The following is a 16,027-nucleotide window of genomic DNA, read 5'->3' on the forward strand; positions in this document are numbered from 1 at the left end:
TTATTGCAGCTCTTCTGTACCAGGCTCTGCGGTGGGCCTGAGGGATGCAGACACACAGGGCAGGCCTGTGAGCAGAGCAGGATGGGAGACAGACAGGTCAACGGCAAACAAACGGCAGCTCAGGGTTTGTTAAAACCTCCTTTGTAGTGGGGGGAAAAAAAAAGCCTGGAGGTTAGAGTCTGAATTGGGTCTGAATCTTGGCTTTATCATTTACTGACCATGTGGCCTTAGGCAAGTTACTACATGGAGCCCTGGTTGCCACACCTGCACTGCACAGTGGAGTCAGCAATTGACTCTATTCTATAGGGCTCTTAGGAGGCTTACATGTAGCAATATTTTTAGTATATAAAGTGCACCTGGCATACGATCAGTGCAGTATAAATGAAGTTCCTCTTTCTCTTTCAAAGTCATAATCATCTGCTGGAAGAAACAGAAATATCTGAGTCCCCCCAGTCCTTCAGTTTCCTAGCCAAGGCTCCTGAGTGGTTGGCATCCTGCTGTGTGCAGTGTGCATTTCTGTGTAAGTCAGAAGTGGTTAGCAGTGGTGGTGTGGGCTTTGGCCCACTCGTTATCAACTTTCAGTTCCATCCTCTAGGAAGATGCCAGGCCTTTACATCAACTGTGTTACCATCCTAGTAAGAGTTACCCCAGGCCTCTCTTCCCCACTGTGGCCAGTATGAGATCCCTCATCCCCTCCTGCCTCCCTTCCTCTGGGGAGGGTTGGCTTGCCTTTGGGGCCCTTATAACTGTGTCATGCCTTAGGCCGGGTCTTCAAATATGAGACCTGAGGCATACTGCACATCAGGATCCAAACCCTTTGATTTAATTCTTAAAAAAAAGAAAAATCATATAGATGGTAAAGATTCAAACTGTGCATAAAGGTATAAAATGAAGGGGGGGGGAAGAAAAATATAGACATCTCTCTAGTACCTACGTACTAGTTGTCAACACTGTTAACTTTTTTTTTTTTGGTAAACTTTAAGCATCCACAAATCCATATATCATCTCCCCTCTGTCTTAAAAAATAAAACAACACAACAACAAAACCACACAAATGGGATTTTACTATACGTTCTGTCCAGTACTTTCCTTTTTTACTTTTGGAATTTTAAAAAATACACAAAAGAGAATGTCGCTCATATTACTACCATTTATAATTAACCTCTTATTGACCTTTTAGTGTATTTGCTTCTTATCTTTAAGATACTTTTAAAGTTACTTATAATGTGAGTGCGGTTCCGTTAAAAAACTAGAAGGCTGAAGATAAAGCCCAGGTCTGGTCTTACTCCTTATCTGCTTTCACGTTTGTAATGCCCTGCCCTCCCCAGGGCGGGGGATGAGGAGCTGCTGCAGTCGTTACACGTCTGCACTGTATTCTGTCGTGTGGATTTGCTGTCATTTGTCTGACCAGCTCCTTATTAGTGGACATGTAGATCGTTACCGATTTTTGCCATTAAAGTGCTTTACGAATGTAATTTGTAGGAAGGTTTCCTAGCTGAGTAGTTACTGGGTCCAAGGTTTCAACATTTACAATTTTGATAGATACAGCTAAATTCCTCCAAAAATATACTGGTTTATATCCCTACCAAGTGAGTGCATTGAGAAAGTACCTTTTCTCCCAAAATCTTTACATAAACCCAAGGAGTTTTGTTTTGATCAAATATTTAAAAAATGTTACCAGTCTGGTGAAATGATCGTCACTGTTTTTATGAACATTTCTCTTCTAACGAGTTGCGCTGAGCATCTTTCATTGGGCCATCTGTGTTTCTTTGAACTGTCCGTTCTTGTCCTTTGGCCATTTTTATATATTGGGTTGTTAATCTTTGGCAGTTGATTTGCCAGAGTTAAGTCAGCCTTTTATCCATCATGTGGGCACATACTTAAGCCTCTTGCCTTTTTGTTGAACCTCAGTCTTTCGTGACTGGCCCTGCTGTGGTTCTGGAGAATGAGGGAGGACGACAGGGATGGTCGGGCCCTATCTTCTGGGCGGTGTGGTTGTTTTAAGGCTTTTGGTTCTGGGATTCCCCATTGTGAGTTTTAGCTTTGTTTTCGGTGGGGATTTTTTTCCAGTTACACTTATGAAAGTCAATAACAAATAGAGAATTGCTTCTACCTCCTGATCAAATGTTTGGGAATGTGTACGCCAACAGGAAGGGCCCAGTGCAGCGCTTGTGTGTATCTTTGATAAGGCTTTTAGAAGCTGTTATTAGATTTATGTTTAGATCAGATTTCCAGGGGAAGACCAGGGACCATCATTCACTCCTCACTGAGCTTTGCAGAGGTTCTGGAAGGGGGACGTGCTCTTTTCTCCCCCATAGATATAGAGGAAAATCAGTAGTCCCACCAAGACTTACTATCTGCTCTTTCTTATGTTCCTGAGCTTGGCTAGATGAGTGCCTCTCTCTGGCTTGTAAGCAGCTCTCTGTACCTTTGGGAGATGAGAGAGAGCCTCCCTCACCACTACTTCTCCTTTTGTGGCAGCATCCTGTTTCTTTCCTTTGCAGCACAAATCATAATATGTACTTACAATTTTTTTTTTGAATTTGTTTATTGAGTACCTCCAGCAGTATAAAATAAGTTCCATGGGGGGCACAGGCCTTGTTTGTCACATTCTCCAATACACCCTCAGCACCCTCTAAAGCAGTATGTGGCACTCACTGGGACTCAGGGTTTTTGCTGAGTGATGGCATTCTGTGAGGGTGAGGTCAAGTGCTATGTGCCTCCTTCATCTGCCCCTCTCACTGGCTCCAGATCCAGGGATGGGGGCTCTAGAAGGACCTGGCAGAAATAACGAATGATGTAAGGACAGGTGTCCTGTCCTGCAGTTGTGCAACTTCCTCAGGGCTATGGGAGGCTCATTTCCCCAGGTTGCAGGCTTAAAGGAGAGATCCAGAGATCTTTGAGCTAGACATGGATGCTCTATCCTAGCTGGGGAGGCTGATCTGGCAGCCAGGTCAGGGCCCAGAAGTGCTGGAGCAGTACAAAGAGGGATTGAACAGGTTGCACCATAGTTGTTCTAAGAGAAAGGGGTGGGGGCAAGTGCCCCAGGCAGCAGCCTGTGCCTATGGGTGTGAGCTGCTTTCCTGCTCAAGGGCAGCCCGTCATCTGCTGACATGGGGCAGCTGAGCTGCCGGAGAGCCTCAGAGACACTGCTCCCTGGCCATAGGGCCTGGGGTGTGGACGGTGCCCTCTGATTAAAATTTGGAGAGCTAAGCTTCTTTGTCTCTTTAAGAAGTAGCATATGCTAATTGTAAATTAACTAGAAAGTAAAGATATAATAAAAGAAATTAAATCTCTTGGTATTTTATCTTTCAGAGGTAATTACTGTTAACACTTTACTGAGTATTAATGCCCTTACTGTTTTATATATGTGTGTGTATGTGTGCAGATATAGATAGATAAAGTTATATACAGATATACCGTGGAGTGGTGGGAAGGGGGCTTTAGGAGCAGCAAGGGCAGGGTTCAAATTCCAGCCTTGCCAGGTACAACTGGCTGGAAGGCCTCGAATTAATCACTCAGTAATGAGTTTCTCATTTATAAAATAGGATGTTCCCTCCAGGGGTGGGCATGAGGTGGATGAGATAACCCACTGGAAGAACTTAGCAGCCACTTAACACAGAGTGCTCCCAGGGCTCCCGTCCCTCTGTCTTCGGTTGCCCTCCCAAGTTCTCTTCTTTTCACCTCACAAAGCATGCAGGCCAGCCGTCCTCCTTGTGGTATAGAAGAAGGCATCTGTGGTCCAGGGAGAGGAGCGGGTGGCTCTGGCCCACAGGCTTGGTGGGTCAGTGCAAAACACACAGCGCTTTTGTTCTGACCCCCTTCTGGGAGTGCAGAGGCAGTCTTATTCAACAACACTCACTACACATCGACAACACTTGCGGTTCCTGAATCAGACTTTTGCATTACCGAATCAGAATCAGCCTCAGGAAGGGGTGTCTTCCTTCTCTCATTACATGTGTGCACCCCCCGCCCCCAGCTGTCCAGTTTAGGTGTTGGAGGGAGGGAGAGCTTGGGGCTGGGATGCCAAAGCCCGCCTCCCTCCCAGTGTCCTGGGTCTCCCCTCTGCCCCGTGCCTAGAGCTGTTAATAATACCTTAAGTGAAATGGGCATGATCAGGATCCCAGCTGCCCACCTGTAGGACTCTAACATATGGGAGTAGGGAGCAGAATAATAATAGTAAACACTAATGCACATGAGGTAGGGACTATTATTATCCTATCTAACAGATAAGGAAACTGAGCCTCACAGGGGTTAAAAACTTTCCCAAGCTAGTGAGGAGTGGGCCTTGTGAAGGGGTCTGCATCCCTTGGGGCCCGGGCTTGTCCCTGTCTGTTCTTTTCTTCTTATCTGCCTTGCTGGTGAGTAGTGCCTCAGGCCTCGGGCTCCCGATTGTCTTTCCCCTTCGCTGGCTTGGCTAGGCTTAGAATGCTGCCTACTTCCAAGTCTTGTGGCCCAGTGATGGAAGATCTCATGTGGGGGAGAACAGGGGACCAGGCACAATCTGAATTGGGGGTCCTGTCCCTCTTCCCTCCAGGTTCTGATAGAGACAGAGGCGTGGACCTGTACTTGGGCAGCTGCCACATCTCCCTCACTGCCACCGTCCTAGAGGCTCCTCCCCAGGCAGCGGGCTCTGTGGCCTCGACTCTGGCCCCAGCCACACTTGGCAGGGGGCCTTGCCTGTTGCATTGCCGTGGAGCACACGCAACGATTAACCTTTTCTACAGTGTGGGAGAGTTTCACACACAAACGACGTGGGCCCGAGGCAAGTCACAGTATTGGTCCAGGCTTAGCATGGGCTTGAAATATTTCACAATCCCTTCCAGGCATTCCTTGACTAAGGGCCTGTGACTTTTTAGTGGGAAGACCCTTCCTTCTTTCAGTCTCTGGCCCTCAGAACTATGGTCCTGAGCCCTTTGGCCTGGGCATGCCAGAGGAGCGGGAGCCAAGCTTTTCCCATGTGACTCTCTTGGCTTCTGGTTGAAACTGCTGCCTGTACCTCGCTCTTCCATTGGCCCCAGGCATTGCCCTAGGAACCGTGCCTCCTTTCGCTCCCTCTTCTCTCTCTGGCTTGGCACTCAAGCTACCTCTCCCACTGTTCTTTACTTAGCCCTGTACTCCAGATTAGCACATTCTTGATTTCCTCTCTCCACACTTGTCTACAAAGCCTCTTTGCTCTTCACGCTCTGCCCTGTGACGTCAGGCAGCCTGCCTGACCAATTTGAAGGTCTTGCTTTCATTGCCTGGGTAGATTTTCATATCCAGCCAAGGATTTCTGATAAACATGTGCCTGCATGGATGTCAATTAACAGTCTTCATGGCAAATTCTCACAATATTTGTCTAAGAATTTTAAAATACTACTACTTCCAATTTATTTCAGCACAGAGAAGACAGATCTGTTTGCAGCTCACCCTCACTCACAGTCACTTTGGGAGAGGTGACCATTGTGGGACAGAGTTTAGATACATTGTGAGAAAAAACAAGAGGATGAGGGACATTGGCTCAGAAATACATTTTTCCTAACATAGGAAAAAGTTCAAAAATACGTTAAACAGTGGGTCAGAGAAGGAAGAGGGGAGAAATCAAATTAGATCTTGCCCTTTAGAAACTCAGGTTGGGGAGATAATGCCGAAATATGCAAAATGGTAAATTTTTTGAAAGTAAAAGTACCCTAATAGAGTTTCTGAAGCACCTTCAAGGGTATGATTTCACAAAGTTGAATCCAGTTTTACAGATGATGAAACCCTTTTCTGAAAGTTAGATTGGCTTGCCTAACAGTCTAGGAAGTGAGGACTGAGATTCAAAATGTGTGTGATTCCAAAGCCCAGGTTCATTATACTACGTCAATCTGTCTCCTCTAACAGGAGAAGAATTTGCATAAGTCCGGAAGTGTCATCTGAACCCAGGCTTTCTGACTGCAAATCCTCTTTTGCCGAGTGTCCAAGGCAGAAAGAACAAAATGTGCGTGAGTGCTTTCAGTTCAGGGGGTGCAGAGGGATGCGCACTTGGGTTCTGGCCTTGGTGCATGCTCACTTAGCACAGCTCTGGTTGATTAGACTAGGGAGCTGATGCCCAGGCAGTGGTCACCAGGCCGAAGATGGGAACCTAGCCTACAGCCTTGCCAGTGACTTGTACTGGTCACAACAGCATGCTCCAGTCTCAACTCAGTGGTGAGGGAGCTTGTCAGGTGTCATTGCCCGTATCTTATAGATTGGGAGCAGGCTCAGAAAGGTAATGACTTCTCTAAGGCTATGCAAGCAGAAATGGACAGAGTCCACACTGGGACCCTAGTCTCTCCTGATTGTAAATCCATGACCGTGTACTTGTTGCCTCTGAGTAAATTTGACAACTTTGATGCTTCCTCCTTGAGCCTCAATTCCTGTGTGCCTGTAGGGGGCGGCAGAGGTCCTCCCTGCTTGACTGCTTTGCAAACTCGCTCTTGAGCCTTTTGAAGTTAGCACTGTTACAGCATATTAGCTTACTGGATTATAAGCATTTTCTGTGCCTCTGTCCCCTCTTATCCCACCCACCCCTCCAACCTGAGCTTTTTCAAGTCAGGACGCCTCTGTTTAGTCTTGACATTCGGCATGATGTGTGGTTCCATGGTAGGAGCTCAGTAAATGCTTGTTGAATTGAATTGATTTTTTTTTTTTTTAGTTATATACAATTTAGTAATAGTTCAGTTGCAAAATAAATGTTATTGTAGGTGAGACCATGAAATTTCCTAACACTTGATTTTAATGCATTGCAATATTTTTCTAAAACAACTGTGAGGAACCAATACTTACAGTGAGGGAGTACTTCTCAAAAATCTAGCATCAGGTATATTTATAGGTGTGTGTGTGTGTGTATATATATATATACATATATCTCCCAATATTATATGAACTAGGATACAGAGGTTGAATATCTTTACAAATGAAATTGTCCATTGCCTCCTCCTGCTCCTCTTAGAGCTTGGGAAAGTAAACTTTTTCTTGGTCCATCCAAATGAGTGAAGGTGAAAGTGGCATAACTCAGGACCTGTGCAGTGTCCTCAGATGGCCACAAGGCGGCAGTGTGACCCCATGGGGACTTTGCCTCTTGCACCTATTGGCTCCAGCACACTTAGTGGGACATACTGAGCCATCTAGTTGATTCCTTCTGGACACCTGTTTGGGGAATTGCCTCTGCAGAGCGATTCTGAGAAGTCTTGGCCTCCAAACTCCTCCAAAAGCTAGGTGGTGTGGTGAGAACGCTTGGGTTTTGGAGTCTACCAGGCCTGGATTTCGACACTGGCTCTGCCTTTCCCCAGAAACTGAGCCTTGGGCATGCTACTTCTCTGAGCCTCAGTTTCCTCCTCCTGTAAAATGACAATTGTTGTACAATTAGAAAGGCTCAGCATATTATGGGCCGTATCATAAATGCATGTTAGTTTTGTTGTTGAAAATTCCTGTGTTTGCTTTTTACTGCCCTTTGTAATCTGGCTCCATCTTGACCGTCTGATCTTATTTGCCAAGTTTCATGCACTTTCCAGGAGGTCTCTTAGCCCTCTCTGCCACATCCCCTGTCCACTCTCAACTCCACTGCATCTCAGTCAGTCAGTGCCTGATTCTTGCTATTTCCCCTGCCTAGATTCCTTTCCTCTGCCTGTCCATTTCCTTCCCAGCCTGTCTCCCTGACACTCCAGCCCTCTGAATGCCCAAAGTAGTTGGAGTGCATAGGGCTGATCTTGACTTCCTGTGAAGATGGTAACTCTGTAAGGGTTCTTGTCTTAATTATTTTGTTATCTGTGCCCTGAACTTAGACACTGTAATAAAAATGACAGCTATTATTATTGAGCACATCTCAGGCACTCTGCTAGGTGCTTTGTAGAAATATTTAATCCTCACAATAAATCTGTGACATGGAAGCTCCCGTTTTACAAAATTCTTCTTGGCCAGTTGGGTCTTTGACTTGTTCCCAACCCAGTCACTAGCAGAGGGACTGGAATTAACGAGACTAGCTTGGACTAGTCAAGATTCAGACCCTGAGACAGGTGAGGGGCCAGCCTCTTTAAACACCCCTGGCCACCTGGTCCAGGGAGGAAGAGGAAGGGGCATAAAACAAGGCTCAGTGAGTTTAGGGACTTGCTTAAAGCTGCAAATCTAGTAAGAACTGGGATTCACACCAACATCTGGCTGACTCCCGAGGCCATCTGTTAGTTGAATGAAGTAAACCACAGAGGTGAAAGAACATTGCTGTGGATTTGCTGTGCTGGGTTTGAGGGATCTTGGAGGCACCTTTCTTCTGCTGGTTCTGGAATCTCCCCTCTCTCTAGGCCTCCTTCCATTTTTGTGTTGGTTATTCTAGGTCTTTCTCCCTGTATCTCCTCTACCCCCTGTCTTCCAATACCTGACTGCTGCCTACCTTTTAGATTAGACTTCACGCCCTCAGCTGGAGAAAGGTCCTGTTGGACTAAATGGCCCAAGGGCTGATCTCAGTAGCTGTCAAGGTCCCAAGAAGCATCATATTGAGATTTCATTTAGAGCAGATAAGGGAGCTGTGAAGGCCTCACAGGCTCCAGGAGAAGCAGAAGTCAAGGAAAATGCTGAGGGGACGGTAGGGGGCCAGCGGGAACAGGGAGTTGGTGATGCATCAGTGGGGATGTCAGGGCACATGGGTCAGGGCTGCCTGTCCTCTGTGCAGCAGCGCAGTTCCTCCCTGTGCTTGCAGATGCTGCAGGACTGCCCCAAGGCCCGCAGGGAGGTGGAGCTGCACTGGCGGGCCTCCCAGTGCCCGCACATCGTGCGCATCGTGGATGTCTATGAGAACCTGTACGCGGGGAGGAAGTGCCTGCTGATCGTCATGGAGTGGTAAGCGCCTGCTGTCTGTTCCCGGCCCAGCCCGCCCCACGCCCCGGTCTGGGGCCTCACCCTCAGAGGACAGCCCAGGCGTGGACTCTGAAGCCTGACATGGAAATGCTTGCTTTCTTTTGGGGGCCCATGGAGAGTGGTGGTGGGATGTCATGTGCGTTGGATCTCATTGTGGCTTTGTTGCAGTTTGGATGGTGGCGAACTCTTTAGTCGAATCCAGGACCGAGGAGACCAAGCGTTCACAGAAAGAGGTAGGAAGGGTCTTTGGAGGGGTCAGGCCCAAGCAGGCCAGGGCGGTGGGGATCTGAAAGGGGCTCTCAGGGAAAGACACCGAGGCTGCTGCCCCCTTCAGCTCCAGCCAGGGGTCTCATGCTCAACTGACCGTGGCAGCCCCTGGCTTCTTTGTTTCTGGGGTGGGGGGATGCGTGTGGGAGCCTCAGGCTGCAGGGGTAGGGCAGGATTGGTGCATTGGGTATTCAAACCTAATGACAGGTCTTTTCTTTCCCACTCCCACCTTCTCTCCTCTCCACAGAAGCATCAGAAATCATGAAGAGCATCGGCGAGGCCATCCAGTATTTGCACTCGATCAACATTGCTCATCGGGATGTCAAGGTGCCGGCTCTTTATATCCCTGCAGGGCTTGGGTGCTACAGAGGCTGTGGGGTGGGGTGACTGCACCCTTGTTGCCTGGCTCTGCAGGCAGAAGGGGCAGCATGCCATTCTGTGCCCTGTAGGGACCTGCTCTCTCTGCCCACGGGCAAACCTACAAACCCAGGAGTGAAACCCTCTCTGGCCGTGCTCAGCATTGTGGTCAGACCTTACAGTCACACCCTTGGTTTTTCTGTCCCTGTGGTGTCTACCGCTGGTTCTGTGTGCTTGTCTCATCTCCAGGCATCCCGTAAACTCTGTGAAGGCAGGGCCCTGAGCGTGTAGAGCGATGTCCTCAGTTCGCAGCTCAGAGGACTGACAAGGGCTTGTTGAATGAATGAGAGAAGGGAGGAAACCTCACCCTTTTGGTTTCTGGTAGCCCCTCATGGGTTCGGCAGGGTTGTTGTTCACCTCTCTCTCTTTCCGCAGCCTGAGAATCTCTTATACACCTCTAAAAGGCCCAATGCCATTCTGAAACTCACTGATTTTGGCTTTGCCAAGGAAACTACCAGCCACAACTCCTTGACCACTCCTTGCTACACACCATACTACGTGGGTAAGTACAGAGGAGACCCAGGAATCTGGCCTTTTCCAGAGCTTTTCTCAGACCTTCCTCTTGCAAGTCCTAGGAGAGCCGTGTCCTTGTGGCACTTTCTGGCACTCATTCTTATGGAAGCTGATGAGAAGTGGGGCTTGTCAGAGTTAAGCTGGGATCGAGGAATTGTGGGAACTTTCTGCCTGAGATTATGGGCAGGATTTTGTGCACTTGTGCACTCTGGAGTCTGGGACCCAGGTTTGGTTCTGGAGTCTCAGCTGACTGACACAGCATAAGCTCTCAAAGCATATTTGTTAAATTAAATGGACAGCATGGGTCTGAAAGTCTCAAAGTCTCTTGCAGTTCAGGAATTTCTTCATCTTAAGATTCTAGCTCTAGGGTCCTCTTGGAGGAGGGTCTTCTGTTCTCCCTCTTCCAGCCCTGGGGCTGGGTTATGGCTGCTCCTCCTCCAGCCCCCAGCTGCCTGTCCCATTATGCCGGGCTGAAAGGTTGGGATGGGGAGCATCGTCCACAGAGAAAAGGGTGGATCCCAGTTGTTCCGAGGGCCAGGCCTACCTATATTGACCTTTGATTTGCAGCTCCAGAAGTGTTGGGACCAGAGAAGTATGACAAGTCCTGTGACATGTGGTCCTTGGGTGTCATCATGTATATCCTGTGAGTGTGCTGGGGAAGAGGCCAGGGCAGGCTATGCTGGGATGGGACGAGGGAGGCTGTACCTCTCTGGGACAAGAAGGAGAGGCAAATGTTAGCATCCCCCTTTTGGGTGGGGGATTCCCTGGGAAGTCCCTGCATGCCCCCTTCTCTCAGTGCCTATTGGATTCTGACAGCTAAGTGCTGGGTATAAATGAGCTAATGGGCCGGAAAGTGTGTGGTTTAGCTACTTGGCATGTTGAGTTCCTGGACTCTCTCCTAGACTTTGCATACTGTGCCTGTATCAACGAACCCCTATTTCTCTGTGACCTTTACAAGGATGGGAACGTATTTCTCACCCTATCCCTGGTACAGGGCCCCTAAATAACATCCGCTCTGTCTCCTGCTTCCTTCCTCCTCTTGCTGCAGGCTGTGTGGGTATCCCCCCTTCTATTCCAATCACGGCCTTGCCATCTCTCCGGGCATGAAGACTCGTATCCGAATGGGCCAGTATGAATTTCCCAACCCAGAATGGTCAGAAGTATCAGAGGAAGGTAGGAACCCAGCCTTTCGGGACAAGGAGAAGTGCCCGTGCGTGTGTCTGCGCGTGTGCACGTGTGCCTGCACGTGGGTGGTATAACATGGGATGTCTAGGGGTCTGCACCTGTGCCCACACCTGCTGGGTGTGTCCGGCCTATGTGAAGGGCCTGAGGTGGGGCCAGGGCTGTGGGGCTGTGTACGGTCTATCAAGTGGCATAGCCATAGTGGTCTTTGGGGCCCGTTTTTGAGCAATCTGCCTCCATGCAACCCCCCTCAAGCCTGGTTCACCCTGAAAACTGTGGGAAGGAGCAGGACAGAGAGCATGGCCCCTGAGCTGTGCCTGTCTCTTGCCCCACACCCACAGTGAAGATGCTCATCCGGAACCTGCTGAAAACAGAGCCCACTCAGAGAATGACCATCACGGAGTTTATGAACCACCCTTGGATCATGGTGAGCCTGGCAGGCTGGGGAGGCCTGGGTTCAAGAGGACTGTCACTCAGGATGGGGTCTTAGCTGGGACTCTGCCTGCCCCAGGCTTTCACTCAGACCCTATTCTTTCCCCTCAGCAATCAACAAAGGTCCCTCAGACCCCACTGCACACCAGCCGGGTCCTGAAGGAGGACAAGGAACGGTGGGAGGATGTCAAGGTGAGGGACACCACTGGGAGAGGGGCTGGGGGAGGCAGCTCGCAGAGCACCCCGGTGTGAATGGGAGAGCTGGTCCTGCATGCTCGCACCCCAGGGCTGTCTCTGTGACAACGGGAGCAGTGACTCTGAGCCGCTTCCCTGACCAGGTTGTGGGCAGAGGAGTCCGTGTTCCTGTCCAAACTGTTGTGGCTCTTTCCTACAAGCCTTCTGCTCCCTGGGTCTCTAACAGGACCTTAAAGGGCATCTGGTTGATGTTCTCATTTTGCAGATGAGGAAACGGAGGCCCAGAGAGGTGGAGTGACCTGTTTAAGGTCATGCAGCTGGTGACGGGCTGGGGCAGGCCAGCTCAGGTCTCCTGACTCCTGGTCCTGTGCAGGGTCATGGGAGGGCTCCCAGGAGAGTGGCAGCAGCACGGTCGCTGGGGACTCAGGGCCGGGGGAGGCTGTCGTCAGCAGTGTGGCCTCACTGATGGGCCTGTGTCCTCTGCCCTCCCCCGTTGCCCTCATCCTGCTCTGTCCCCACATCTTGTTTCCTGTCTCTCACATCTCTCTTCTGCTCTCCCTTCTCCTTGTCCCTTGGCTTTCTTTTGTGCCCTTCCTGGTGCAATCCCCACCCCCATCGCCCTGCCCTTGCCCCCAGGAGGAGATGACCAGTGCCTTGGCCACAATGCGTGTTGACTACGAGCAGATCAAGATAAAAAAGATTGAGGACGCGTCCAACCCTCTGCTCCTGAAGAGGCGGAAGAAAGCTCGGGCCCTGGAGGCTGCGGCCCTTGCCCACTGAGCCGCGGGTGCCTCCTACCCCTCTGGAGGACAAGCAGTAACTCTCTACGTGGATATAGTTTTAAATGGAGAGACACGGAACTGTCCACTTCCACCTCCTCTCCTCCTCAGCTGCATGGAGCCCAGCACCGCAGCAGGGGCTGATGAATCCTGCCTTTGGTTCTGGCCGCCCCAGAGAGGGCGAGGCTGGGAGAGAAGGGAGCAGGGTGCTCTTGAACCTGTGCTCGTTTTGCAATTTTATCAGTAATTCGACTTAGAATTTTTATGGAATCTCTTTTATTGTCCTTTCCCCTACCCCTCCTCCCTTCCACCCAGCCCCTTTCTCTCTGCAAAGGATACTGCAAAGGTTTGGGGCTTGTTAAAGGGTATTTGTGGAAACTGTTATAGGGAGCATCCCTGTGTTGTCCCATCTGCCCTCGGTATTTCCCTACCACAGCCTGCGGTCCCCATTGGCTCAGGCATTCTGGGAGATCCAGGCTACCCTTGGGGGGGGGTGCCACCCACCTCCTCCCCTGGAGCCCTCAGGCATTACCAGCGTGCCAGACAGACAGGAGTGAGTGAGTGTGTGTGTGTGTGTGCGTGTGCGTGTGTGCCCAGATCTGTGCCTGGGACTGTGCATTTGAGGGGCCAGGGGCAGGCAGGGCTGCAGAGGGAGGCCCTGCTGTGGCTCAAGAACTTTCTCCCTCTTTGGGCCTGCCTTGCCCGTACTGAGCCTGCCAAAGTGCCTGGGAAGCCTATCCAGACTCTCACCAGGCCCTCTGTGGCCTGTCTCTTAGCTGGGTTCTGGGAGACAGAGAGGAGTGACTTGGGCCCTGGCACAGCAATCAGGAAGACTGGACCCCGACCCCCAGGACCCCTTCTCCCCATTTAGTGCTGGTCCTAGGTCCTCTGAGGCGCTGGTCTCTCTACTTCCCTGTGTTGCCGTTATTAACCTATTGTTTGTTTTTCTTGAATTTTTGGCCATTTCTCAGTGGGCCACCTCTCAACTCATGTGGATGAGCCTGGGCCGTTTATATTGACAAAGCTTTTGGATTTCGTGTGTCTCTCTTAGGCTCTGGGGACAGCTAACTATTACTTATGGGAAAAGGCAGGACCACTTCTGTGGTCCTCCCTTAAAGTCCCATTTTGTGGCCTAGTGGGTAGGGGCAGTCTTCGCACCAAAGATGTCCCGACTCTGCCCCCTTGCCCGTCAGCCACTTTACCATCACCCCAAACAACTCAGCTTCATGCGTCCAGGCCAGTGAGGGGAGGGGCCCTCCCCCAGTATTCATGAGGGGCAGCCTGGGGAGAGGTTCTCTGGACACGGTCCCATATTCCCCCTTCCTGTTGGGGGAGGGGGCAGCAGTGACACTTCAGCTTTCATCTCTCTCTCGGGGCAGGTGGGGAGGGGCACCCAGCCTTCTCTGGGTGTGGGGGAGGGCGCAGGTGCCTGCAGCACCTCCCTCCTCTGTGATGGCATGTCCAGCACTCAGATTGTTGTAAACTGTTGTTTTGTATGAGCGAAATTGTCTTTACTAAACAGATTTAATAGTTGAATGTTTTTCTTTCTCTTCCTTCCTGGGGCTCAGGCCCTCAAACCCCCACCTGTGCTGAGGTTTTGTGTGTTGGGAGGAGGAGGTCCTCCCTGTCTGGTGTAGGGACAGTGAACTCTGCCCTCCTTTATAGCAAGGTAGGGGAGGCACAAGGCCTGGGGAGCCCGTCCTCTTTTGCCAAGTACCGAATCAAGAGCCAAGCTGCTTTTCATCATGTCATTCTTTGACCTACATAGCCACTACTAGGCACTGGTATGGGGTCTGGGGAGGAGAGGGTGGTAGTGAATTCGGCTAAAATCCTGGAAGAGACCAGAGGAGCAGGTTGGTGTAGTACCTGAAAATTCCAGGAGGGGGCGAAGGGAGTCAGTAGAAACCAACCAAGGTCCTCTGCCTCCGACTGAAAGAGACCTCAGGGTGTGTGTGACCCATTCTCAATGCACAGATGAAAAGACGGAGGCCCAGAGGTGGGGTTTTTGAGATCACAAGATCAATTGATTTTTGGTAAAGCTTAAAGTAGAAACTGGTCTACCAACCCCATTGCTTTGCCTCCCAGTCAAGTGGAGAGTAGCATGTCCTAGACCATTTCTCCTACATTTTCCTATGCCATCCTAAGAACTGTCAAGGGAGAAAGGCAAGACAGGGTGGTGATTTATTCCTGTTTAATGAGTGGGGAAACCAACCAAGGGAGTGCAGTAATGTGCTGGAGGTTTGGATCGTAATGTGCTAATTGGTTTGGGTTGGAACTCAGGCCTCAGAATCCCGAGGCCTGGGGTGTTCCCCAGCCTCAGACCTGCCACCTCCCTGGGGGAGAGGCTTCACTCTCAGAGGCCCCATGACCTCCTCTTCATGACTCTGAATGGGTTGCTGAGGTTGGCTCCCACCTTGAGATTCCATTCATTACTCTAGAAACCACTGCTCAAAATGAACCAGCATGAGGTTTTGTTTTCAGAGAAATCCAATTATTTTGTCTATGCTTATGAAAGTGTCAGAAGCAACAAGAACCCAAGGGGAAGAAGGAACAAGCGGTGGTAGGAAGGGAGTCGGGGAGAGGGGAGAAGAAGGTCGTCAGAGCTCTGATGTCATTAGAGACTATTGCTGCCATAAAAATTTAGTGGCTTAACACAGATGTGTTGTCTACCAGTTCTGTAGGTCAGGAGTCTGAGAGGGTCTCACTAGCCTAAAGGTAAAGTCTCAGCAGGGCTGCTTGCCGTTTTGGAGGCTGTTCCCTTGCCTTTGCAGTTTCTAGAGGCTTTCTGCATTCCTTGGTTCCTGGACCCCTTTCTCCATCTTTGAAGCCAGCAAGCTTGCATCTTTCTGTCTCAGCAGGGCTGCTTGCCATTTTGGAGGCTGTTCCCTTGCCTTTGCAGTTTCTAGAGGCTTCCTGCATTCCTTGGTTCCTGGACCCCTTTCTCCATCTTTGAAGCCAGCAAGCTTGCATCTTTCTGACCCGGCCAGGAAGGGTTCTCTGCTTTTAAGGACTGGTGTGATGAGTTTGGGCCCACCTAGGTAATCCAGGACAATCCCCTCATCACAAGGTTCTTAACCTTAATCCCATCTGCAAAGTCTCTTTGCCATGCAAGGTCCAGGGACTAGGTGTCGACATCTTTGGGGGCCATTATTCTGCCACAGAGGTCTGTCTCACAGCCTTCTCGTCCTCGTGCCCCAACATCGTTGTGTTTTACTTCCTTCCCTGTCTGTCTTAGCCCAGCAAGGATCCAGCCTGGGGGTGGCCACGTTCAAGGAAGATGGCTGGGATCAAGGGCCAGGAGGGGCCGGCATGGTGAGCAGGTCTTGCTGTGCCCTTCCACCCTCCCCAGGCCCCCAGGCCCCTGACCTTCCAAACCAGCATGATTTCCT

General features: G+C 50.3%; 1 protein-coding gene across 1 annotated transcript; it reads left to right on the top strand.

The window, feature by feature from the left end:
• The first annotated feature begins 8,638 nt into the window (after positions 1–8,638).
• MAPKAPK2 (mitogen-activated protein kinase-activated protein kinase 2) lies at positions 8,639–14,174 on the top strand. The gene is made up of 9 exons (XM_008584714.1): positions 8,639–8,835; positions 9,022–9,086; positions 9,368–9,447; positions 9,913–10,039; positions 10,618–10,693; positions 11,099–11,223; positions 11,574–11,659; positions 11,776–11,856; positions 12,496–14,174. The coding sequence occupies exons 1-9, from the start codon at positions 8,639–8,641 to the stop codon at positions 12,637–12,639; spliced, it is 981 nt and encodes a 326-aa protein (XP_008582936.1). The 3' UTR covers positions 12,640–14,174.
• Positions 14,175–16,027: the final 1,853 nt, after the last annotated feature.

This window comes from Galeopterus variegatus, unplaced genomic scaffold (genome assembly GCF_000696425.1).
Source record: "Galeopterus variegatus unplaced genomic scaffold, G_variegatus-3.0.2 Scaffold3343, whole genome shotgun sequence".
Taxonomy (NCBI): domain Eukaryota; kingdom Metazoa; phylum Chordata; class Mammalia; order Dermoptera; family Cynocephalidae; genus Galeopterus; species Galeopterus variegatus.